Genomic DNA, 25700 nt, shown 5'->3' on the forward strand with positions numbered 1-25700 from the left:
GCCATTGAACGCGGAAGGTGCAACGCATACATCAGGAGAGTCCGTAACACGTACGGCCAGGTGAATAGGATGAGCAGACCGCGGTCCGATTCCTACAAAGCCAAGTCATGGGAGAACGGCCAACAGGTTCCCACGTATCTCCGGGTCCTCCTAGACCGGTGGAAACGTATTAAGACCTTGCCGGGCGACCCCATTACAATCCTGCCAAGGATCTGCCTAATCCTCGGTTAGATCTCTCGAGTTACGTGACCGAAAGTCCCCGCAGAGTCTAGGATCGGACACCGATCCCGATCCTGCCGGCTGCCCCGCCAAATCCTGGCTTAAAAGGGACCCTATTAGCCCTTTTGAGTCGCGGTAGTCGAGGGTGTCCTCCATTTAATGCCCCACGACCTACTCTGAAGAGTTCTATTAGATCTTCCTGAATTCTATTACCTGAATCGAGGGGAAGGTGACGTTCTCTTCGCTTACATTTTTTTTTTTTTCCCATTTATATTAACGATACACATTTGTATTATTTTCTTTTTTAGGCGATTTCATTTTCATTCATTCATTTGTATTATTTTCTTTGTCTTAATGCGATTCATCTGTACCTTTTCCGCACTCTCGGCGGAAGACGCGCAAACGCCGTTGAAATTCCTGGCAAAGTCGCCGAGTTAAGTAAGGATTGCCTAGAAAATGAAATTCCTCGTTCGCGTGATTTTCCCTTAAAATTCATTTTAACAACCCTTGTTTCCATTAGCATCTCTCTTGGCGCGATTAATTTTGACTTTTTCGGCGCTCTCAGCGGAAGAAGCGCAATGCCATCGAAATTCCTGGCAATGTCGCCGAATTAAGAAAGGATTGCCGAGAAAATTGAATTCCTCGTTCGCCTGCTTTTCCCTTAAAATTCATTTTAACAACCCTTGTTTCCATTAGCATCTCTCTTGGCGCGATTAATCTTGACTTTTTCGGCGCTCTCAGCGGAAGAAGCGCAATACCATCGAAATTCCTGGCAAGGTCGGCTCGAAACGGGGGAAAGGATTTCCAGGCGATTTCGCCTCGTGGAAAGTCGAGGACAGGAGTGCGTAGACCTGTACGTCTGGTTCTCCACTCCGGTGCATCAGTACAGTGGAATTCCGTCGTTAAACCGCGGCGCCGATTATTACTGCATTACAGCGGAAGTGAAACTCGGGACGACGCCTCGGGTGACGCCTCGGCGTCGGCGTCGTGACCTTTCGTCGCATATTCCGTCGATGAGCTCTCCAAAACAGAAACCGGTCAGCCGGATCGTGAAGAATAATACGAGGCCCATAATCGAGAACCTAACCTAAATTTTGCGTTTGTTTCAGACGGACACGGAGCCGATCTACTGGTCGTGGGTGCGAGCCGTGGCTGCGGAATTGGTCAGGCAAACGCCATTTCGAGCCCAGCGTTGTCTGAACTTCCTGGAGATCCTGACAATCTGCCCCAGAGGACCCGTCCCACTTCCCGAGAGCCCAACGGAGACTCGTCGCAGGTCCAGGAGCGAGTTGCGATGTTGGCTAGGTGAATCCCCGATGGAGAAGACGATGAGGACGACGACGATCCTGGACGACTCCAGGAGGCGAGCAAGAAGCGAGCTCCGAGGGTGGTCCAGCAATTCCAGCGACGAGGACCTCTTGGTAACGGAGTTCCAGGGGATCCCAGGAATAGTCCCGAAGGAGCAGATGCTGTCCAGGACCTGGGGATGCAGCGAAAGCAGCGAGGGAAGCGACGACAGTCTCCCCTGGGGTGGAGGGCAGTCCAGCGTGGACTCGGTGGACTCGGTGTCAGGATCAACGGCTTCCTTGCCCGAACCAGAGACCAGGGAACAGAGGATCGAGCGGTATAAGGAGGCCAGGAGGAGGGAAAACGAGGCCAGGAGCAGGCGAGTCCTGGAGGAGGACGCCAGGAGGCGAAGAGCCAGGGCGGAAGAGAACAACAATAACCTGCCCAAGTCCAAGAGGACCTCCTGCCAAAACGACGGCGACAAGGCGACCGCGATCCTGTTGTCCAGGTCTAGGATGGAGACCTCCAGGAAGGACCCCAAGTCTAAGGACAACCAGAAGAGGATAGAACCCATGGAGTCGACCCTGACCTGTCCTGAGAAGACGACGATACCGGATAGGGACGAGTGCTCCGTTAGGTTCCAGGAGAGGAACGATGACGACAACAACAACAACAGGACTGGTACCGAGTTTCCCGATCTAGGAAACGTGAGGATTGACCAGGGCGAGAGGAAAAGCAGGACCAGGGAAAGGAGGAGTGTCCGGGAACGCGTTCACGGGGAGAGAATGAACGCGGAGAGGATTCATGGGGAGCGACTAAACGTGGAAAGGACTCTAGGAGAGCGATTGAACGTGGAAAGGACTCCTGGGGAACACGCCAATGAGCGTCTGGAGCTGAATGGAGATCGGGTCCAGCTGGAGTCGCCGAAGATCCTCGATGAAGCTTGCGTGAACCTCCTTCAGGAGGGTAAAGAAAAGTTCGTTACAAACGTTTCCTCCACAATCCCGATTCCACGTCAGCAAAATGGAGATTCGCGACTCCAGAAGATGGCGATTAGTTCTAGGGAGACCAGTTGTCCGGCAGCATTGCCCAGGTCGGGGATGCCCCTCTCCATTCTCGTGGAACCCTGCGAGGAAGACGTTGCTAGGCTCCTGGAGAGGTGTCAGAGGGTGGACCATTATGTACCCGTCAAGGATAAACTGACATTGTTCGAGTCCTTGTCTAGATTAGGGGGGAGATTGGCCAGGAGCACGGAGGACCTTGGTAGATCCTCCTCTAAACCCAGTCCTAGAGGAAAACAGCGGGCTAGGTCGCTGCACGATCTCAACAGAGGACTCAGGGCTGTTCCGGTCAGGGAAATGTGCAGACTATTCGAGGGCAGCAATGACCGGGAATTGGCGAGTCAGTCGATGACTAACTCGAGCACTAAATCCAGGTTTAGTGACCCCATAACCCCGACCAGGAGTCCCTGGAACGAGACGGTGCCTCTCCAAAATGGCGACCCGGGAGCTGGCGTAGCCAGGTCCTCCATCAGGCGGAAACTCTACCCCAAATAATCGAAGAGATCCTCGTATAGGATCCCGATTACCCTAGACTAATGGCTGGTCCACATAAAACTGACTTCGGTCTCTACAACGCCGCTACACGGACGCTAATCAGCGGTTTCAACAACCTCGATGTTTGCACACCGAACTAACCTTTCTACACTTGGATATCTTTAGAAAAATCTTTCTCTATTAAAGAATATAATTAATCTACAATATAATCACCGTTAGGAATGTGGATCTTGATACATTACCGTATTTAAATTAATTTTGTTTAGTAATGGAGGAAAATCTTTGTAAAGTCGATTTATCTAAGTGTAGAGATATTAATTCTGAAGTGTAGTATATAAAGGTCAGCTAATGGCCAAAGTCTATGTCATGTGGGCCAGCCTTAACAGTCGTCGGGCCTTCGGGAAGACCTCGGACGACGAAAAAGCCTTACTAGTCAAAGCGTGCGAACCACTGACCCCAACTACCCCAGGAAGGAGCTCGAGAGAAATCGACAGCCCACGCTGTTAGATTTTTTTTTTCGCTTCCACCTGGACCATGGACTAACGCCCATGCCCATTATATCCTCGGTAGATCGAGTCGATCGTCGGTAAATTAGCGCGCGAAATTATCGGTGCCGACCTTGGACCGTAGAGGTCGGACTTTTCGTTTTTGTTCCCGTTTCGTTACGGTCCGTTTATGGCGTCTCTGGCAACGCGCGGAGGCCCCTCTCGGCGCCGCCATGACAGTTCGTGGACCGCGTCCAAGCGGTGTTTATTCTTCGAGTTGGCTACTGGTTTCCGGAAGTCGGCAATCCTAGTAACGGCGATTACATCCTTTCCCTCGATTATCCGGTGAGAAAATGGAAGCTGGGATAGGTCGTCGGCGAGACCGACTCCGAGGGCCTCCACGGTTGCGCCCGCTAGTGCGAATTCGTGTCGCAAGATGGCGCGGCGGAAGAGAGGGAGAGAAAGATACGCGGCGGTGGGGCGAACCGGTAATTTACATTCACCGACTGGTAGTTGCGGCAATGTCGAACACCTGTAGATACGGTTTACGTGCGGATCATTAAGGTTACCGTTGAACTCCGCCACCGAGCCAATGGCCTTTCTTATAGCTGGTGATATGTGCCGATCCTATCCGAGAAATCCCTAGGCGTGCCGAAAGTCTCAATCTAGGCACTCTGCATCCGCTAGGGAAAATCGAAAGGAAACCGGAAGCTTGCGTTCCTAAATGAGTACGTTAATCCCTTAATCCACGTAACACCGTATTAAACCCTGGTTCAAGCCTGGATTATGCTTTCGTCGTAATCCTAACCTAACCTAACTTGATTACCCACTGCGGAGAATTTATAGGGAGTATTTATGTCGATAGCTAAAGTTATATTAAGGAAGGCGTAAACACTTCCAATGAATACAGTGCGGTCAACAATTAAGCTAGGGTTAATTCTGGGTTAGGACGGAAGCATGTACCAGACTTAGCTCAAGCAAATCTGCAGAGCTCGGTCTGTCCAAACAGCGTCCATCAATGCCTCCTGATTTCTAAACGCATTCATGAATAAACCAGAGCTTGTACAACCATTTCGAAGTGACTCTGCCGTTCACTTCCCGCCGGTTTGCCAATGAAAACGTTCATTTCCGACGTTCATTTTCCCTATTTCTCTCTCTTCCGATCCGCCCATTGACAACTAAATCGGTAGTGTACTTGTGACGAACGCAAGCTTCGGCCGGCGCAGGTTTCTATACTCCGTTCTCCACCTCCCAGATCGAAAAAGGAAAAAAAAAAGAAATAAGAACAAAACAGCAGAGAAAAGCAATTGAAAATCCGTACAAAAAGAGAAACACCCCCTTCGTTTCGTTGCCTAATCGTGTTCGCGTTAAAAAATATCTCTCTAAATATATACATATATATATATATATATATTTATTGCCACGTTGACGTGTCGTTAATTATCGTCCTTCTGAATGTGCGCGTCGTCAGACTGGCTTGCGTCTCTTATCGCAAAGGAAAATAGGGAGGATGGTAAAAAAAGAGGTTAGAAAATCATCAGGAATATACATTTTCTCAGATCCTGACAAGAGGCGAAGTCAGCGCCGCGCCGCACATCGAAGGAAACATTCGTGTCACTATTTATTTACGCTTGAAAACGTCGCTTTAGGTTCGCGACGCGTCCCGGGACGGTAAATTAGCGTCTGACGTCGAAAGTCGTCGATTGTTGGAAACTGGCCGCGAATTACGGTGGAAATCGAGTCGATGACAAGAGGCGATGTCAGCGCCGCGCCGCACATCGAAGGAAACATTCGTGTCACTATTTATTGCCGCTTGAAAACGTCACTTTAGGTTCGCGACGCGTCCCGGGACGGTAAATTAGCGTCCGACGTCGAAAGTCGTCGATTGTTGGAAACTGGCCGCGAATTACGGTGGAAATCGAGTCGAGCTTGCGGACCTCGGGCGAGCGATCGGGTCTTGCGAATTGTACAGAAAAAACTTAGTCATAAGTGTGGCGCCTTAATCAAAGAGTACCCCTCGTTATTTTTGTAATGCCTGTTGGTACGCCGAATTATCTGTGCATGCTGCGAGCGGTAGGAGGTTAACTTAAACGGTGTTTACGCGCATACTACCATCGGCGAAACGTATCATAATTGTATAATGTTGGATTTTTAAGCGAAATCAGTTCCTTCTCGATTCCTGGAAGGAGGTTCGTGGGAACTAATAGGCGGCGACAAGGCGAGGTTCCTTGCAATTTCTTTTCCTGGATATGAACGCCTGTGTATATAGCGGTGAAATAGTGCATTCGTACGTCGGAGTAATTGCGGATTTGTTTGTTGGATTTGTTTAGGGTGTCCATCGGTGGTAGTGTGTGTGCCGGTACACCGGAGGTTATGCGGCGTAGGATAAGACTTCGCGCGTAAATTATTTAAGCGGAGCTACGACTCTTCTTTTCCTCGTTTTCGTCCACTTGTTGTGCGACTGTAGGATGCCGTGTCTGCGAAATTCTACCTTTAAGGATAAGGAGCCGAGGGGAAACCGGGCTTCGATCGTGGAACTCGATTCAGGGCGCGTGCGCAGTGCTCGGAGTGATCTTGATCCCTCTCCCTCTTCTTACATCCTCTTCGGTCTACTCTTTTCATAGCACGGAAAATCTATAAGGCTCCAAAATTCACCGGGACTTCCATACTCGTTTCCACTTTTAACAGTCATCTAAAAAGAGGGGAAGAAAAAAGTCTAATCACGGTACGTTATCGTCGAAGGGACTTTTACTTAGAAATGAAACCGTTCGCCATCGTACTCACTCGACGACACTTCTTTCTTCCTTCCCCAGTAACTTCGAAAGTCACGTTCACTCCGGGCACATAACCTCAAAGACTGGACTCGTAGTTTTCAAGGTTCACCGGGAACTTAACCTAAAAACGTTGACTCGTCGACCATCTTTCCAGCACACCCGATCCCCTAGAAAGAAGACCTTTATTCAACCAGGGAATACCTATTCAGGGCGCACGAGAAGCTCTCTTCTTTCCTCCATGCCGAACGAAACCGAGCCGTTAGAAACGTAGAGTTCCCTGCTGCACGCGTCCTGAAAGAAAACCCACTCGGTTAAGAAGAAGCGATCCGACATAACCTGCAAATCCGTGTTAGGGAGATAGGCCGATGGACGGAGTTCGTCAACATCCGTCGAGAGGCGGAATTAAACCGTGAATGTCCGACACTGGCGTCTCTTAATCCTTGGATGGTCTTGAATAAAAAAAAGAAAAAATGGCGGTCGCAGGACGATGTCCCGGTGTTCCTCGGTCGGCCGCTTGCCAAAGAAGTCCTCTAGTCCCTTACCAAGACGCGCACGCGACTCCACTCTTCCTTCCCGAGCACTTCCGCTCGTCCCACGCCAATCGCCTCCAATTATCCCAATCGCCGTAGGCTGTACGATTTGTATTTACGTTTGTTGTATAATAAAGGGACGAATAATGGCCGTTACATAAAGAGAGTTCATTGGTTAGAAAGTGCGATGCGCCGGCGGGAGGACCGCCGTTTCCTTTATTATTTACTAACTCACCTTTGCTCGTTGCGATTATTATTATCGACATTCACGATAACAAGATCCTTGCGCAATGGGGGAGAAACGGCGGCGAGGATACGGAAATAGAAAGACGGGCGGCAGACCTACATGCATGCATATCTCGTGGATGGGATAGTATTGGGTGAAAGGTTCACTTTTGAGGATTCGAATTCCGTCGAGATAATCCAATTTTGATGGGTATGGCTCCTCTGGGGGGACTTGGAAGTCGCGAGGTGACGACTTTGCATCGCGGGGCCATTTAGAGTCGCTGAGAGCGAGAGTAGGGAAAAATGGCTCGATGAGGACGCTGTGGAGGAAAGGTTCACGGTCACGGAATGTGAATCCATCGGGAAAATCAAGTTTCGAACCTCGCTATTCTTTTGCGGGGCCCTGGAACTCGCGAGGTGAGATCCCCGTAGGATGTGGAACGAGGTAAAAATGGCGGGCGCGAGAAGCAGGTTTACTGCTCGCTGTAGAGAGCAGGCTCGGTGCTCGGAGCGTTATGCCGGGTGCATAAGAAACGCGAATAATCGAGCGACTGGCCTTGATAGCTGGACGAGTTGGCGACGGTGAACGGCCCGTCAGGGGACAACCAGAACGAGCGACAATATTCTTGTCGCGCAGATATGGGGAATTTCGGGGAGGAACCGGAGTGTCACTGCCTCGTGTCGTTCCTAAAAAAAAATGGAGTAGTGGGTCATCATCCGCCGCGTGTCCCTCCAAGGCTTTTGAGCCAAGGTACCGCCTACATTCTTTAAACGTTACCAACACACGACTCAAGTCTATATTAGCTCCATGAAATCGAAAAATAAAGAAAATTAATAAATACGAAAAGTTAAGCGTGAATTGGACCTGAGATTAAAAATCGAATCTTTAAAGTGGAGTTAATCACTTTGGCCTCTAAACGGATGAACAAGTACGAGTCAGCTGTCTGACAAAAGTAGGTTGGCTTTATCAAATTTCGGTATTTCCAAAAAAGGAGATACATTTTTTTCTGGAGCAAGGATGGATCTTCACGAACGGAGATCGCTGTCTCTTTGTGATGAGCGAAGCATTCATTAAAACTAAATTGAGACGGGTTTAATGTTCAAGAACTACCGGCAGATGTTTTGGTCAGGAAGTAAGATGCGCCAGCAAGTCTGACAGAAAGAATTATGACTATTGCAGAACAGAATCTGATGGAATTCACTTCAGATTGATGATAAATCCCGTGTAAGTTGATCACTCGTTCAATTGAGAATGGAAATGGATTCGTACCGCTACCTGTAGGTCATCGCTAGAACTATCACCCCGTTTTTCCTACAGTAGGTAACACTACACGAAAGTTCTGAAACTTTTATCAACCAATAGTAAAGTAGTTTCTCCAATAATAATGAAAAACATTGTACCAGCTGTAGGATAACAATAATGACCTAATAATACCGAGATCGCCTACACATGTCGAAGTCCTAACATTTTTAATTATTAGGACCACCACAGTAGATCGCGTTAATATAAACAAGTATACGTGATTAATTACACCGGCTTGTACTTCACCGCGCCGCCGCCAGAGGCGGCACATTCGAATTAAAAAAATCAGTATCCCTTATCACCTTTCCTGGACATAATACAATTCCAGCCTATCGAGATGCACAGATCACTCCTATTAATAAACTTCATTTTATTAACATAATTCACATATTGCAAAGTGACTGCGTCACCCCGCGATTTTTAGTACGCACAGTTCTGGCGGTCCCCGCGACCGACCGAAGACACCCTGGACGATGGAATATCATAAAATGGTATGAGATCACGGCATTCGATCCAAGTACATACACGTACAACATACAGTACCTACTTTACTGACTTAGAAAGAGCGATCTAGATTGAGGTCGCACTTTTCGGTATGAACGGACACAAAGTCGAGGTTAAGTTCACTCGGTCGATGTTCAAGACTCAGTCGTCTCTCCTGATCATTCCCGACCTAGGTCATGAATTTACGTTTGCTACATACAAATTGTGAATACTTCTATTTTTCACGTTTTCACCCTATCCTCGAAGTCCAGATTACCCTTGCGGAAGAAACCTCTAGTAGGTCGTCGGTATCTAAAATCTCTGCACCGAGTCGCATCATGACTTAGATCCGATTTCAGTATCTTATCTTAACTTAAGCGGTATTATACAAACGATTCGCTTTAAGTAAGTCGTGCATGTCGCTCCTGGAGGTGAGCCGGTGGTTGTTCGGCTGGTCGCCGACCACAGCCCACAACTCGAGACTCCTAGAGACGGTCTTGGAAGAGAAACGCATTCCTCAGGATGCACACTAAACGATGGTTGACTCTCGCACGGTCCTACGTGCGGGGATTTCGGTGAATCACGAGGGTTCTTGTCGAGGAACCACCACCCAACCGTCCTGGGCGCTGGAGACAGCAGCAGGAACGGACGCTGCGGAGGTTGCTGATGTCTGTCGGTCGACGGAATTTCCGGATGCGCCCACTCGTTGGCCCTTCATGATCTCCAGCTGCCTCTTCAGGTTGCGGTACAGCTTCACTAGAGACTCCTACGGGTTAAAACTGAACTTACACGTCTACAAATGCAATCAATTACCAGACCTATCCGGGTTGCCTACTCATTATCTAATGTTTAAGACTTGACTGACATTATTTGGGTTGTGTTAGTAGAAGGTAGTGGAGGTGGACACTACCAGGCATTTTAGAGTCAGGTTGACGGCAAGGACCGGGTCCTTAGCTCATATCAGTTCAGAGTGTCTAAAATTGAACCTTTTCGTCCTCCAGCTTCCGCAGCTCCTGCTGCTGCCTGAGACTGTCGACGCTCAGGTTCTTCAGCATCTCGTTTCTGTGTTGGCCCAGAAGAGCGATCTCGGTCTGCACCTTCAGGTACTCCTGGGCCAGTTGCTTGTGTTCCTCGAAGATCTCCCGAGATCGCGGACAAGTGTAATCCGGCGTGAGAGGTCTGAGCTCCGCGTCCAGCAGCCGGTAAACGTTGTCCAGGTCGTTGTTCGTCGTGCTGCTGCCTGCCGAAATACAGAGTATACATAAAGGGCAGTCGGCGGTGAACTTCTAACATAAACTCCCAATGTACCATCACGCATTAACATAAAAAAGTCAACACAGGCGTTCATAACCCAACCCACGATACCCATCAGCGAACCAGTAAGGTATTCCATCCATTACACCTAGACAAAAAAAGAAAAAAAAAACAGAAATCACCACCTGCAGCGTCCTACCATCAGCATTTCGTGTTAACTCAAGGTACCCTCAAAATCAGTCTAAAGTGACGACGAAGAACGTCACGGAGATGCTGAGAGGGGTCGAGTAATGTCGAGCAGATGCAAGACCAACGGCACGATCAAGACCGAATCTGCTTATCAGATATCCGCAAAAGAGATGAACGGATGAAGACCTGGGGGGTAGGTCAGGGCATGAATACTAACGCAAGAGTATCCAGCAACACTCGAGAGTCTCTCTTCCGAGGACCCTAGGGAAATCGTCGCACATTTCGCAAGGTCCTAGCGCGCTGCAGCGATCGCCACGAGGGGGTCCCAGCTCGACGAAAGCCCTTCTACGAGTCTCCTCCGCGTGGTGTCTCCATGGCTCTCGAAGAACCAGCGTCGGGACGCCGAAACGTGAAAGCGACTTCTAACTCGGGGGCCCCTTCTAGGGCGAAGACGAAGTCGCAGAATAAGTGTTTGTCAAAACTCGAGGCAGCGGATCTCTACTGGTCCTCGAGGTCTTCGGTCCTCCCGTCCATCCAACTCCTCGGCAAAGAGGAGGACGGAGGCCTTACCGAAGGAAGTTAGCGGAGCTACTAAACAAACGCGCCGCTATATCGGGGAGGCTGACTCAAAGCTGCCACACCTGTTTAAAACCACTCCCGCCCCGATCTGGACCTCGTGTATATATACGGCCCTGGCTCTCCGCGACTGCGAGCTTGTGAGGGGCTCTAGGTAGGGGACCGCGATACGCGAGCCAAGAAGAAACGATCGAGTCATTCCCTCGCGTTCTCGGGAGACCCGGCTTCTTTGTCGTAGCCGTTCCTCCGCGACCCTAGGGTACACTAACGACATAAGAACTGCACTACATACACGCACTTAGGGCTAATGAATGACATTACGCCCTGGACGCAAGGTCGCAAGAGTACAAATCTAGGCTGACGTACGCTTCCTATTGTTATAAATATCTAATGAGCCGACAATGCAATATAAAGCCTGGAGAATTTAAGGTGAAGTGAAACACGTCGAGGAACTTGATCGACGTCGATAAAGAAGATTTTTCTAAATGCCTAAGTTGCCGACGTTCGTTTTTATATTGACAGCTGGGTTGAATTATATTGGGTATTGGACCAAATGGCATAGTCCACCTGTCGTTTTCGTACAATAATTATAAAGAAATCGAAGTAAAATTACAGAAATCCTCTGGATTCATGCTTTCTGGGGCCCTAATTGACTGCAGAGGGACCCCATGCGCCATCTGTGATTCTCAGGTCAATTAAATTTTCACTCCGAGACCTCGTATTACCATCGTTTTAGCAAAGAAGCGCATACAACACTTTTTTTGCCTTTATCCCGTTCAAATGCGAGTTTATGGATTACCAGAGTGTTCTAAGTTGTCGTAAAATTGTCCTGACCCTTTCGATTCTCATATCAGAGCGTCCGATAATTGTATATTGATAGAAATATGAGAGCTCGACGCCATTTTGTTTCTGGTCTCGGTTGAGTTAAAAAATGTTGTTAAAAAATCAAAATTTTGAATGTGTCAGGACAATTTTTAGATGATCAGAAGTGACGTGTCAAAGTTTCGAACAGTTTCGTCTAATACCCTTAAAAAAAAGTGTTGTATTAGAATCGACTGATTTGAAGGGGGTTTCACTTCACCTTAAGACTGCATATAGTCGTAGCTAAAAATACCCATCGCAAGCGCACTTCAGGGTACATCAGTAATGTAGGAACTGCCATACACGAGGAAGACGTTACAAAGAACGCACCCTGATTACTCAGCAATGAGTTCATCGGTGGCTCGCATTACGAGATACAAGACGCCCTCGACAAACGACCACGAGGAAAAAAAAAAATCCAGGATTGCGTGTCCTTTTTTTCCTTCCAGGGATCTAATCATCGGTGTTAACGTATATGTGATGGAGGGACCGGAGACTTTATGGAGACCTAGGGTGTTAAGAAAAAATGCCCAGAAAAAAGAGCCATGCTCGAGGACCGAGTTTGCAATGGGACATCCGGCAATCTCCCGAAAGTACTACCGATTTAGAGATTTATTTTCCAGCTCGACACCTCCATTAGGTCTCGAAATATTTCGCAAGGTTCCGTGAACTCGGGCACATGGTCTCAAAGACGAGCCGAGGTACTTTCCAAGAGTTCCAGGAACGCCCGAGTCGTACTCCCGGCTCCCGAGAATCCCCGCCCCCGTCGTCGTCGTGGTATTATTTTTGCAGAGACCGGCTGAGAAGAGATTAGGAAATCTACAAAAGTGCATTAAGCCCGATATCGGCGGGACCGAGTGATTCACTTATCAGGAGCGTGCCGTAACCGGGATCGCCGAAACTCTTAGCCGGTCTGTCTCTGGTGCACACGCGAAAGTCCGCATATACATCGGCATGCACGTACACGTGCCAAGAGACCCTGGTGTATGTAGACCGGGAACCACGATGCGCGAGCCAAGAAGAAAACGCGTCCGGAACGATCGAGTCATCCCCTCGCATTCCTAGGAGTCCCTGTTCCTGTGTCATCCTATTATCCGCCCGAAGACCTTAAAAAGATACACGTGTACGCGGGACTATTTTAAAAACGAGACACCACCGACGACCCCCTTAACGGACGCGATTACTTCCTCGCTTCCACGGCGATATAACAAAGAAACGCATATACAGCCTGACTGAGATACTCGTGAATTTCTAACAGCGAAGGACGTGAAACTAAAAACTATCGCTACACTTAGGACCGACTTAAAATTACTTCCTATGGACGTGATTACAATTTGGCCGCATCTAATCCGATCTAACGAGCCTGTGCGAGGGCTTGTATTTCGGATTCGGGGTTAATATACGTATATTAGCCGTTTAAAGGCTACAGATAGAAGACGTCTATTAGCCGTAAAAGTGTGGCATGCGTGCGGATATTTGCTTATGGCGGGTATCGGACTCTATCAGACCGCCGATACGTATATTAGCCGTTTAAAGGCTACATATAGAAGACGTCTATTAGCCGTAAAAGTACGGCATGCGTGCGGATATCTGCTTATGGCGGGTATCGGACTCTATAAGACCGCCGATACGTATATTAGCCGTTTAAAGGCTACAAATAGAAGACGTCTATTAGCCGTAAAAGTGCGACATGCGTATACGTATATTAGCCACATGCGTATACGTATATTAGCCATTTAAAGGCTACAGATAGAAGACGTCTATTAGCCGTAAAAGTGCGGCATGCGTGCGGATATCTGCTTATGGCGGGTATCGGAATCTATAAGACCGCCGATACGTATATTAGCCGTTTAAAGGCTACATATAGAAGACGTCTATTACCCGTAAAAGTGCGGCATGCGTGCGGATATCTGCTTATGGCGGGTATCGGACTCAATAAGACCGCCGATACGTATATTAGCCGTTTAAAGGCTACAGATAGAAGACGTCTATTAGCCGTAAAAGTGTGGCATGCGTGCGGATATCTGCTTATGGCGAGTATCGGACTCTATAAGACCGCCGATACCGCACGGCCTTAATGGTCCCGTCTTGGCTCGCGAAACGGGTGGCGATTTCGTTGACAGCTACTAATACCGGCCGTCGATCGACCGGCGCGTGTCTCAAGAGTGAACCGCGATTCGGGATGAGTCAACGTAGCTTGGTATTCGGGGCCGAAAATATACTCGAGAGCTGCAGCGCTAAAACGCTGCGAACACTGCGAAGGAAGGCACACGATGGCACGCCCGTGCGCGTGTCTCACACACGGCCGGACCAGTGTCCACGTGGTCCTAAATGAAGATTACTATGTCTTCCCGCCTCTTGATCGACTCCTCTTCCGCCTTCCCCACCGGCCAAGTCTGAAGGTGACAAATAAGACCAATTAGCCATGTTTGCGTCAAGATGCTAACCTACGCGTTTTCTTACCAGAAATGTACCAAGTACAAAAAAATGTACAAAAGGAAACCATCTCTGTACAAAGATCCCCCAACAAGTAGGAAGTACCTTTCGCTACGGTACAATAGAATTTCCTAGAAGGTTCGTGCCGATCTGGAGTGCCGTTCCGCACAGGAAATTAACTTGAGATTTGCTCCCGACGACAGGATCCCGTCTAGGGGATTGTCCATGCATCAGCGGCTCGAAATAACGTCGCCGAAGACGTGATGGCAGAGGAGACAAGGTGTGCTTTCTCGCGCCCTTTCAAAGAACTTAAACTCAATATACTTCTAAAACATGGCCATGTACGCTGACCAAAATCCAGAGCAACACGGAGTAAATTTAAAAGAGGTGAAATATAAAACGGAGCATTTACCAATTTTTATACGATTTTACCCGGAATTTTTCGAATCCGATGGTGCGACTTAATTTCCGGCGATACTTGTAAACAAACCGCTGCCATTTTGCAATATGGCGGAAGGCGTGGAATGAGTCAAAAATAAGACCTCCCTGGGAGCACACCTTGACTCGTTTGTATCGTTGAATGTGTAGAAAAGAGAGAATAGAGATGTGTCGAAATGATTGCCGGGCGGAATAATCTTTCCCGAATCCTATTGCCGTCTAAGGTGTTAATGACAAATCGACAGCCCGAAATAACGAGGCTAGAGGTAACGATAGACGCGTAGGTAAGCTGCAGTTGCATCTGTAGGCCGCATCTCGTGCTGCGCGTATAAATAGCGCGCGTTTCTTGAGTGCAGGTGCAGCGCTCGAGATCTTCCCTCTGTCGATTCCTTGGCACTGCGGCAGACAGTGTGGTGCCGACACCGAGTTGCTCCTTTCGTCTCTTAGGTTGAAAGAAATCGACTTTCGAGCCTCCCTTGCTGGCGCAAAAACTCGGGTCACGGTGGAACAGGAAAAGATAAGTGCAGTCGCAACGATCCCATGATTAATTTCCGTTTAGTTCAGGTATGTCTGCCAGGTGGCGTCGAAGTAGAGGGTCCCAAATATGGCGGAAAGTGCGCCGCCCGAAATTGCAATTCGGTATAAATCATAGCGTCCTTCGGTAAAAGTGAAACCAACACCGAAATGCGCAACCGAAACGACCATTCATGAAACACCTGTGTTCACGTGTCATGCTCCAAAAACAAAAACAAAAAAAGGGCTAAGCATACACGATGTATGTGACTCTTCTTCACACTTTCAAGTTTTGGGTGCCCAAATCTCACTTTTTGCGTTAAAAAGACGCTTTTTATCTCTAGCCTTTAAATGGCTAAAAGACGTCTTTTAACGCGAAGAGTGAAGCGTGAATACAGGCCTCGGTGTTTTTAATTCCTTCGCAGTTAATCACGCAAAGCAATTGACTAAAAACTCACTCTTCAGAGGCTTTTTGGGAGCCATCTTGTCTAAGCCGGCCATCTTTCGAATTTCCCAGGAAGAGTTTGAAGACTCTAGCTCCCAGGCATTCTGAAACGCATAAATCAATAAATATCATTGACAGTAATCGGTGTATGTCACGCTTACTTCTAACGATACCAAAGAAAATGGTAGTAAAATATTAAATTAACTGAATCTTAAATTCATTGCTACCCATTTGTGTATTAATCACCATCTTATAAAAAAAAAAAAAAAGAAGGAGAAATCAACTAACCGGATCGCACTCGACGTGAAGTGGCGCGAGGTCGTAGTTGCACCTCGATAATGTAGCAGGCTTCCCAGAAGTTGGCGCTGCAGTAGCTCGTGCCGACTTCTGAGCCGCATTTCTGTCAGAATTTTCGGTAATTTGAGGCGAACGAGTTGCCGGAGCCACTTCTGCGTCGTCATGGACGCCTAGAGTTCGAGGCGAATCATCCGAGATGAAAACCCGACCAAACTTTGGCGGAGAGGAAACTTCTGCCGTCTCCGGAGAACCGACGCTTTCCTGTTTCACGTTCTCGTTATCCATTTCAACCAGAGCTGGCAATCGAGAGTCGGCCCCGTTGGTCAACGATCCGTTGATATGCGAGTCCAAAGTTTCGGTAAAGTCCAAAGTATCACCAGGCTCTTCGTCCTCGTCCACCTCACTGCCTGAAAAAGAGATGCGTTAGCCTCTGCATTTGAACAATTAGAAAAGTAAATCCTCGATGTGGGGTTTGTAACTGCAATAATCTGGTGTGTAGCCTTCGGATTTTGGGACGGTGTCTGGTGATGTCTTGTTTTAGTTTTCTTGCGAATAAGCGCAGGAAAGAATAAAGCGATTCTCAGATAATGAAGCAAAGTGACATAGTCTCGTATCTTGGTATTTCAAATTAACGGTGGAGTGAACATTTAAAAGGGAAAAAAGATTAGTCGTAACGAAGCTATTTCCACATTGAAAACGTAACAGTGCGTATCCGTGACCCTGGATCATGCTGCACACCAAATTTAAGAGTAGCTGACCCCTCACTTCCGATTTATGCGAGTTCAACCTGCTTTCGCCGGAGATCGACAAGACGTACTTAAGGAATATTCAACAGGTTCCAGCTCGCCAGGAAACATTTCGGAGAGGACGGTCATTATCCTCACTACCTCGTCCATTGATGGTCGCTCTTCGGGAACCTTCTTCCAACACCTAATAATAAGCCGACTTAAATTTCAGCCGTATGAATGACTACAAGAAATGGGAGAAAAAAGCAGGAGAGTTCACCTATTCATAAGGTCCTCGATAGGCTTTGGACAACCTTCTATCCCAGGTGGTCGCTGTCCAATGTGAACAGCCCACATGATTCGGTAAGCTGACCCTCCGATGTCGTCGAAGGGTTTCTTTCTGGAGAGAACTTCCCAGAGGATAATACCCCAACTGAAGACATCGCATTTTTCTGTGTATCGAGAGCCCTCGAAGACTTCTGGTGCCATCCAGGCAGCTGAGCCTTTGTTATTGGTCATGTACGTGTTCAGGTCACAAGCTGTCCCAAAGTCGCAGATCTTGAGCATCTGACCGCCCATGATTAGCAACAAATTAGGAGGTTTCAGGTCCCTATGCAATAAATAAACGTTTAATTGGTTAGCTATTTTCATGAAATCATTTGTATCTTGTCATACTAACCTGTGTATCAGTGGCTTAGGCTTCATATTATGCAAATAGGCTACGCCATGTGCGCATTGAAGTACCCAGCTCATGGCGTGTCCTGCTGTATAACGCGGGTACGGAGGACAATGCAGAACTGAAACGTTTTAACGCTTATTAAATGTCGGTATTAAACACCATCACATAACCTCTTGATCATACCATTAAAAGTAAAAACTGAAAGAAGTAAAAGCGCATCTCTATACGCACCATTGTACAAAGATCCACCTTCGGCATATTCCATAATGAGACATACGGGGTTCTTCGTGCAGGCTCCATAAAGTCTGACGATATTAGGGTGCGACACTCTGGACAACTGTCGCACCTCTATGGCGAACGCTTTCCTCTCGCCCTCTGAATTAATATGTTTAACAGCCACGTAACGGCCTCTCCACCTTCCTTTCCACACAACACCGAACGATCCTTTCCCAACGACCTGGAAAATTCATACCTGCCATCAAAACACGATAATCTTGATTACCAGTAGACGCAGCTGACAAATTGACTCGAAGGATCCTTAAAGTAATCCTCTACGGGGCAAGAATTCCAAGAAAAATCTCGCCCTCGGTATTGCGTCCTCTTTAAAGTCCTGCCGCTCAGTAACCTAAAATTCAATTACCTCCTCCGTGACGATCTCATTGTAATCAATTTCCTCGACGAACCGTTGTTGATGTTCGGCTCCCTCTTTGCTCGCCATCACACACGGTCCCACGTCACATTATTTACAGGGCGCATCCGGTCGACTCGAGTCCTCGAGCCGTCCCCGAGAGCGTTCACTCGAGCCGCCCGCTCCCATTACCCATTCTCCACCTTCCACTTCGACCCTGGTTTTTACCACAAACAGACTTTTTCCAAATCCCCAGGAAAAGAGAGAGAAAAATTTCGTCTGCTTCCCCTGTCCACACTTGAGCTACGATCGCGGCGACGCGCGAGCTCTTACCCACGAATATACCACAATTGTAGAATGCCAACCTCATCACCAGAATATCCATATTTTTCTAGATAAACTTGCCACCTCCACGGCTAGATGTCGCCAAATCTGAGCAAAAATCGTTATTCATAAAATTAGAAACTAAAGATATCTAATGATAAAATTACAAAATAATATACGTTAAAAATCCTCATACTATTTTTAGAACGCTCAATTTTGGCACTATGTAGATTATTGGAACATGAGGAATGTTTAATAGTTACAGGTTAGTTTCGCTGCCATATCGACATTTTTCAAAATAAAAAGAACGCGCATGCGCCTCATTGAAAGCCAGAAATTCTTGTCGAAACCGCTCTAGAGAGATTCTTTACCGAAGATTGAATATTCGCAAGTGGATCGAATACTTGCGATTGTCTCTTGCATTTCAATATTTTAAAGTATTCGACACTGTAGAGGAAAATGATTGCCAGACAGATTATTAGAAATGTTATGACTTCGGCGGTCCGTGCGGCTCATCATCAAAGCGGTGGAATTCCTGGATCGGTAAGTGGAATTAGGGTTGCTATCTGAAGGGTGTATTGTATCGTTATGTAATAAAATTTAATAAATTTCCTCGGTAAGAATTTGCACGAGCTAAGGTAACAAGTTTGTCTTTTTTGTAGAATCTACCGTTCAGCATTACGAATAGATATAAGTTAACGGCATATTTCATCCTCTTCTTCGGTAGCGGATTCGCCTTACCCTTTATTGCTGTACGCTACCAGATGCTGAAGTAAATAATGTAAGAGAATATACCACTGTTCAGTCCAATACGTGTTGCCGATCAGATCTTAATGACTAAACTGTATATTTTTGCACAGATAACGACCCAGTAATTCCAGCAGAGTGCGAGCACATCCTAAGTACTGTCACTGGCTAAAAGAAGGAATATTATAAAAATTAATACAATTTGTAATGAATTCGGCCCATTTTTTAAGAAGCTGTGTACTGAGGAGAAGTTACATACTCAGTTGTGCTCGTGTACACCTAAAAGTAGATCCAGTTTATTAATAATGTATATCACATGCGCATACCAATGTACAATTACTATCAGAATATAATTAGCCCTTAAAGATGAAGCTCTATGTAAAGCTCTGTGATTCATTTCTCTTTCTCCTTTAAAGTTATTAATTGACGCTTGGCTTGATCAGAATATCAAAATAATGTTTCAGCGTAATATTTGTAATTTCCTCATCTTTGCTCTAAGCACTTTGTAAGTGTCATCTGCCGTCAAAGTCTGGTGGGGGTATAGGTGGCACGAGATTGTAAAGCTGCTTCATTCGAGAATCTATAACATGTAGAATATCAACTAATTTATTTAAAGTTCACATATTCAAGAAATTTACTTACAATCTTTACAGCATCCCCCGTGGGATCGGTAAGAGTCGATACAAATTATAGGTACACTGCGGATTCGGTCAGACCTTCTGTCCTGTCGACACTCGTCACTTTCCTCTCGATGCCTTTTAACCTAAAGAATTCATCCATTTAGTGACTAATGAAAGTAAAATACCACAAAAGGTATCGTGAAACCCTGCGAACCTCGTGGTCACTTCTACGAAGCTTTCGGACATCCTCTCTCTCGTGAGATTTGCCCTGTTCGAGCTTCCTATTTCTCTTTCTTTTCTCCCTCAATCTTTTGGATCTACAAGCGCTTTCGCATTCTGAATCGCGTTCGATCAAGTGGTCCTCTTCTTCGAGGGTGTGTCTGGAGCCACGTCTTGCAAGGTGTCGCTGGAATAAGTAAGCCTCACACATTCACTATATTCTACATTTTACCACACTTTCCTTCATCGCTGTATATTTTGCAGAAAATGTTTACCTGATATTTCATCGGGATTCTCATGGACCTTGCACAGGTCTGAGTGTTCCTCCGCCAGGTCCTTAGGACATAGCAGATCAGCAACGTAACCAACAACAGGATTACAACACCCATGCTAACAAGGATCGTCATGACAGTGGACGAAACATTCCACAGCTACAAAACCACACAATAATTAAAAAGGTGCACAGTCTTCGAAGAAGATAAACCAGTGGATGAGTGAAATTTAAAGATTAACAGTTACAACGTAGACCTACCATCCGATGACATCCTTCTACGAAGGGATTGGTACATGCTCTGCAGGTTCTACTTCCTGCGAAAGGCTGATACGTTCCTGAAGGACACTGACTGCAGTGCGACCATCCGTCCTCGCTGTAATGGCCAGCAGTGCAAGGAACTATGGGACAAAAATTAGTAAGAAATTTTCATTCCTCTTAATTTTCAATCTTAGGGAGGAATAAAAGGAACATGATCACTCACTGCAATGAGTATCCCGTAGGTAGTATCCGGCAGGACATCCAACGAGGAGACCGATTCGCACCGCACCTGCTCGCCCACTTCCTTTCGTCCTCTTGCTCCTTGGAATCTGTTCCAGTGGCTCGAGTCTGTCCCGATGATGCGACAACCTGAAAACAACTGTGGTTAAAGATCTCTATAGCAGTCGTCGCATTACTAGAGGTATGCGGCAATCTCTACAAGATTTTCCGACTACTGAACTGGGACGTCGCAAAACGCTGCGGAGGTTTCTGCCCAACAACAAAGAGATTTTATCCTGAACGGCTTTGCGACAAGGAAGTCCACATTGGCTAGGATCCAGAGGCACCAATTTATCCGTGCTCCAAGGACCAACCAGGGCGTTAATCGATACCTGCAAATCGGTGATAAAATATCCTTAACATTTCTAACTAATTTCTCTTTACCAGCATATTCTTCATAAAACATTAATTACAGATATTCCCGGGCTGATTTGTCCAGGAATCGAAAGGATACCAGGAAATCTACCTGCGAACGGTGGCAACGAGGCGTAGACACGTAAGCGTCGCAAACTCCGGAGCCACAGAGCAGTTCATTGAATTTCTGAGTCAAATATGTCGCAAGGAAGTCGAGGTCCGTGTCGTCGCAAGCATCTAGTCGATAACGGCCGGTTCCCCTCAAGGTGTACTTCGGTAATGCCACTACTGCAAATCGTAGACAAAAAGTTCTAAGCATAATCGAATACAGTTACTTTATTAACTAAATTCTATGTATTGGGTTGATGCATAAGTAACGGCGTGTTTTTTACACGTTACGTTAGGCATCCACCCAATATCTTGCGTCTTGTTCAGGCCGCCATTTTGTTGAAGAATGGAGAACGTACCCTGGACGACGTAGCTGTAGACATTCTTCGCAGGTCCATCGTCATCAGGATCAATGTAGGTAACGATGCAGGAATAATTACCCGAGTCCTTCGCCTCCGCGTCGTAGATCCTTAAATTTCCATTCTTACGCACTACTCCTGAAAATAATCGCCATATTGACGTTTAAGACATGTTCTTCCTGCAGATGTTAAATTCCTGGAACTCACCGGAAATGGGCGAGTGTCCATCACGAGTCCACGTGTAATTAGGCCGTTCTATACTTGTCAACCAAGAATCGTCGCCAACGGGATTGCAAGGTATGTTGACGTTAAATCCCGGAAGTAAGTAGATTTCATGGTCTGCGATGTAATAAATAATAATGTAATGGTGCAATGAAACCCTCGATATAGAAATAAATCATTAATGTATTGTATTTTATAGACTGTTCTTTTGAAAGAAGAAAATTAAAAGAAGATACCGTTTCCTCGAAGGGAGGGATCCACGTTGCGCTTCGTCAGGGTTTTTTCAAGGTCTTCAGGTTGTACGTACTTCCGGCCACCTATTTCCTCAAGATCTCGTCGAGGTCTTTCCGGTAATATATTGACCAAAGTGTCTCCAGAGAGGACAATTTCCTTGCCGATGTCAATGTAACGAGTGCAGTCGAAACCGCCGATATACACCTGGGGATTTTCATTCTTTTTCTCGAGAATAGTCTTCCTGATGCTCTTCAAGGTATCCTCGGTATCGCAGAGGCAATCGTTGCAGTCTAACGACGTTGTACTCTCATTTTCACGTTTTTTAGATCGTTTTGATCCAGTTTCGCGTACTCTGGGATTACCGTAAATGTACTTTATTCGAATTCTACCGTCTTCAATAGGAATCACCGTTTCGGACTTTTTATGATCTCCTGAATTCCTCTCCTGAAGCCGAGGACCTATAAAGTGTATTAATTATAAAAAATGTATATAAAACAAAACATACTTTAAAGTAAACGCTTCGTTAATGATCAAACTTCGTTATTATTTGTTGCGTTTATTTACCAGCGTTTTTTGGAGTAGATAATTTTCCGACGGTTGACTTCGGATTGACTTTGGCTTTGGAACTTTTGGTCTTCGTCTTCTTCCTGTTGTCGGATTCGACTTTATTGCTGCCCAGCAAATGTCGTCTTGTCCTCTTCACGATTTGCTCGGTCGATTTTAACTTCAATCCGGAATTTTTGGACTCTTCGGCAGGTTCTTTCGGCAGCTTGGTTACAAAAATGGGAGAGGATGCCTCTTCAAGGTCTAATCGACCATTTAGTTTCACTTTAAAGAGACTCTTCTCTTTTTCGGTTCCCATTTTACTGGATTTCCATTGCAGAGGCTCTAAAGGGCCCATGGCTTCCTGAAGACCACCAACCCTAATTTCTGGCATCTCTTCAGGGGCTTTTTTCCTCTCAAACAATTCGTCAGTCGCATCTTCTGAATCTTTTACAGCCACAATTACTTCCGGCATTACTTCAGCCGGGAATTTCGCTCTTCGTTTTACTTCCTCATCGGTCTTCGTCTTTTCTTCCGATTCTCTGCCGAATCGTTTGCCGATCAAGGAAGCAGTTGTTCCGAAGCTGTTCTCATCCCTCAGGATCTCCTTAATCCTTTTACCGACCTCCGCAATTCGATCCTCGTTATCGTTCTTTTTCTCTAGTTTTTTTTTACTTCCAGGATGATCCTTGGACCCTGCAGATCTGGGGTTCCCCTTTTTCCCACCGGAGCTCTTCTTCAGGTTCTTCTTTCTGCCACTTTTCTTCTTCCCTGCGCCGCTTCTTTTGGAAGACTTTTGCTTGACATCCTTAATCTTGGCATTTTTTCGATCCTTTCTCGTGGACTTCTTTCCTTTGATCTTAACCACCGATCCATGTTTCTTCAGGGTTGAAGTTGCAGTTTTTTGGCTTTGGGCTTTCTTCTGGGGACTGACTTTTCTTGATTTGTGGTGGACGCTGACACTTTTCCGCTTCTTCGGCGTTGTTTTTCTTGAAGGTGAAGATTTCAAGGTGGATGCTGAAAAGGAAGACGACCAGCTGCGAGAAACAACTCCTGAGTCTTCAGGCCTAAATTTGCTGTTCAACTTTGTGTCTCTCGATCCGATGACATCTTTGGACTTAATTTCAGGTTCTTTGCTCTTAACTTCAGCATTGTCTCCTTTTGATAGCTCTTCTAGAATGCGCGTTAATTCATCTTTAGCACGTTGACGATCTTCCTGGCTTAAATTGCCGGATCCAGAAAACGACGCTTCAGCGAGTTCCTGAAGAATTTTCTTCAGCTTACTCTTCGCATCGAAGGTTCTATTTTTTCCAGAATCAAGGTCCAATCTTTCCTCCGAGTTTACATTTATCAAACTTTGTCTGGAAGTCTCTACAAGTGAACTACTCGACGTCCCTACAACTGAGTCCCCTGGAGACTGCAATCGTTCCTTTATGATGTGCAAAGTGTCATTAACGTTCCTCTGTACATCAACTATCTGGTCGATCAGTTTCTTCAGGGACTCCTTGTCATCGTCATCCGTTAATCCTAGTTCTGAGCACAACTCTTCGCTCCCAATTTCATCGGCATTGCGGATCTTATTCACTTTTGTCATATTGGACTCTTCAAGAACGTTTGGTCCGAGTCCTGCTTCAGGAACTTCTTCTGGATCTTCACTTTCTTCAGGGGCGCTTCCAGACTTCCAAGCTTTTCTATCCATTTGGGAACCGACATTAAGAGGGTAAGGACCTTCTCTATCTCTGGAATTATAAAAATGATAAGAATCCTCCCAAGGACGATTTATTGACTCATTTCTCCCTGAAGAAATCTCCTGCAGGAAATTTGAAGCTCCATCGAAAATCCTCACACCGTGATTTAAATACCGATTCTGTAAATCTGGTTCATCCTCGACAAGTCTTCGAGATCTCACAGGACTCCTGGCTAGTGCGATGGTGTCATCAATTTTCTTCAGGTTTTTGTCGTCCAAGAACTCATCCATCTTCAGCTTCAGCTGGATCTCATCGTACTTCTTGTCGAGAGCTTCTGGAGTATCCGGTTCTGATATTGGTGGAAGATTCAAGGTCACTTCATCCGAATTCTGAACATCTGAGGAATCTTGCTGAGGATGTTGTTCATTCGCTATCTCGTACAGTGGAAACGCGATTGCCCATGATGAAGAAGACGAAGGACTTGCTGAAGAACCATATTCAGGTCGTTCTCCAGCCGTGGACCAGTCCGAGTTACTCGGATCAATGGGAAGAATCTGTTTATAGTCCACTCCGAAATTTCGAAGTGGAGTTTTGATGGTTCCGAATCTGGTCCATGGTGGTCCAAATCTGATACTAGGTCTGGAAGAGAATTCTGAAGCTGAAGAAATCCCGGTTTGGGTTCTAAAAGGTTCTTGAACGTTCACCAGCGGTTCAGCTCTTCCAGGGTCGAATACAGGATTTAGAGGTGAAGAAGAAATTACGATCTCTTCGCGATCAATCTCTAAGATGGGCCCTGAAGACATGGACATGGGACTAGAGTGAGATTTCGGACCGAAAGTAGATGAAGAAGTGGTAAACTTCTCCTTGATTTTTATCTTCTGTGATAAATCCGTAACGTTGACAAGAGCGTCTTGAACGTGCGTCAAGTTCTTCTGAAGCTCGGAGTTCTTCAAGGTCGACGACTTTTTAAATAGCTGTCCTTGGGATTCCTCGACCTTGGCCAGAAAATCCTCATTTACATCTTCGTTAAAATCGTGAAGAAAGTATCCATAATCGTTTTCAGAGTCCTCGTCCTCGACATTCTCATCAACCTCTTCCAGTATTGTCCTCTTCGGCTTTCTCAGTTCGCTCGAATCCAAGAAATAGGTACTTCCGTCGAAATCTGATGCCGATGGATCATCATACTGGACTTCTTCAGGGTTCGCATAATCTCTAACTTGAGACTGAAGTTCATCAAAACCCATCCGATTATCGACCACATTCTGGTCTTGCAAACCGTAATCAAAGTTTCCTGCCTCAACTTCTTCAACATCTTCTTTTCTTATTTCCCTATTTTCAGCACTTGTTATCGGCATTACTGCTTTATTTTCTTTCTCAGTTTTTTCATACTCGGCTGAACGTTGCCCTCTTCCTCTATTCAAGGTAAACCCCGACCTCCCAGAAACGTTTTTTGCTTTATCACTTATTCCATTTTCATTTTCGACTCTTCTTCTAGGCCACCCTCTCTTCCTCTTCATCTTATCAGTCAAGCAGCTGTCATTATTATGTCGCATGGCGTAAAGTATTCT

The 25700-nt window shown here is 46.4% G+C and overlaps 4 protein-coding genes across 5 annotated transcripts in view; 2 read left to right on the plus strand and 2 right to left on the minus strand.

The window, feature by feature from the left end:
* Positions 1–7007, plus strand: part of LOC105696324 — a 41235-nt gene extending 34228 nt beyond the window's left edge. Inside the window, exon 3 of the mRNA XM_012418720.2 lies at positions 1329–7007. Within this exon, the coding sequence (XP_012274143.1) occupies positions 1329–3062 (1734 nt within the window). The 3' untranslated portion in view covers positions 3063–7007. The remainder of the gene's footprint in view (positions 1–1328) is intronic.
* Positions 7008–8729: 1722 nt separating this feature from the next.
* On the minus strand, positions 8730–18219 carry LOC105696337 (mitogen-activated protein kinase kinase kinase 7). 2 transcript variants are annotated; one of them, XM_012418747.2, is made up of 9 exons: positions 17916–18219; positions 17507–17732; positions 17276–17393; positions 16877–17206; positions 16689–16801; positions 15863–16278; positions 15588–15678; positions 9849–10102; positions 8730–9628 (listed from the first exon to the last, which is right to left on the minus strand). In XM_012418747.2, exons 1-9 carry the CDS (start codon positions 17991–17993, stop codon positions 9443–9445), a joined length of 1812 nt encoding a protein of 603 aa, XP_012274170.1. In that variant the 5' UTR covers positions 17994–18219; the 3' UTR covers positions 8730–9442. The 2 variants fall into 2 exon arrangements, with proteins under 2 accessions (XP_012274170.1, XP_012274169.1); XM_012418746.2 differs by having other exon boundaries at positions 16689–16816.
* A 362-nt stretch (positions 18220–18581) lies between these two features.
* LOC105696340 (cytochrome c oxidase subunit 7C, mitochondrial) lies at positions 18582–19351 on the plus strand. The gene is made up of 3 exons (XM_012418748.2): positions 18582–18770; positions 18890–19008; positions 19088–19351. Exons 1-2 carry the CDS (start codon positions 18687–18689, stop codon positions 19001–19003), a joined length of 198 nt encoding a protein of 65 aa, XP_012274171.1. The 5' UTR covers positions 18582–18686; the 3' UTR covers positions 19004–19008; positions 19088–19351.
* A 135-nt stretch (positions 19352–19486) lies between these two features.
* On the minus strand, positions 19487–20275 carry LOC105696181. The gene is made up of 4 exons (XM_023433181.1): positions 20089–20275; positions 19780–20000; positions 19691–19737; positions 19487–19554 (listed from the first exon to the last, which is right to left on the minus strand). Exons 1-4 carry the CDS (start codon positions 20218–20220, stop codon positions 19487–19489), a joined length of 468 nt encoding a protein of 155 aa, XP_023288949.1. The 5' UTR covers positions 20221–20275.
* Between the last annotated feature and the right edge of the window lie 5425 nt (positions 20276–25700).

The sequence above is a fragment of the Orussus abietinus genome, unplaced genomic scaffold (genome assembly GCF_000612105.2).
Source record: "Orussus abietinus isolate OABI.00-Male unplaced genomic scaffold, Oabi_2.0 scaffold37, whole genome shotgun sequence".
NCBI lineage: Eukaryota > Metazoa > Arthropoda > Insecta > Hymenoptera > Orussidae > Orussus > Orussus abietinus.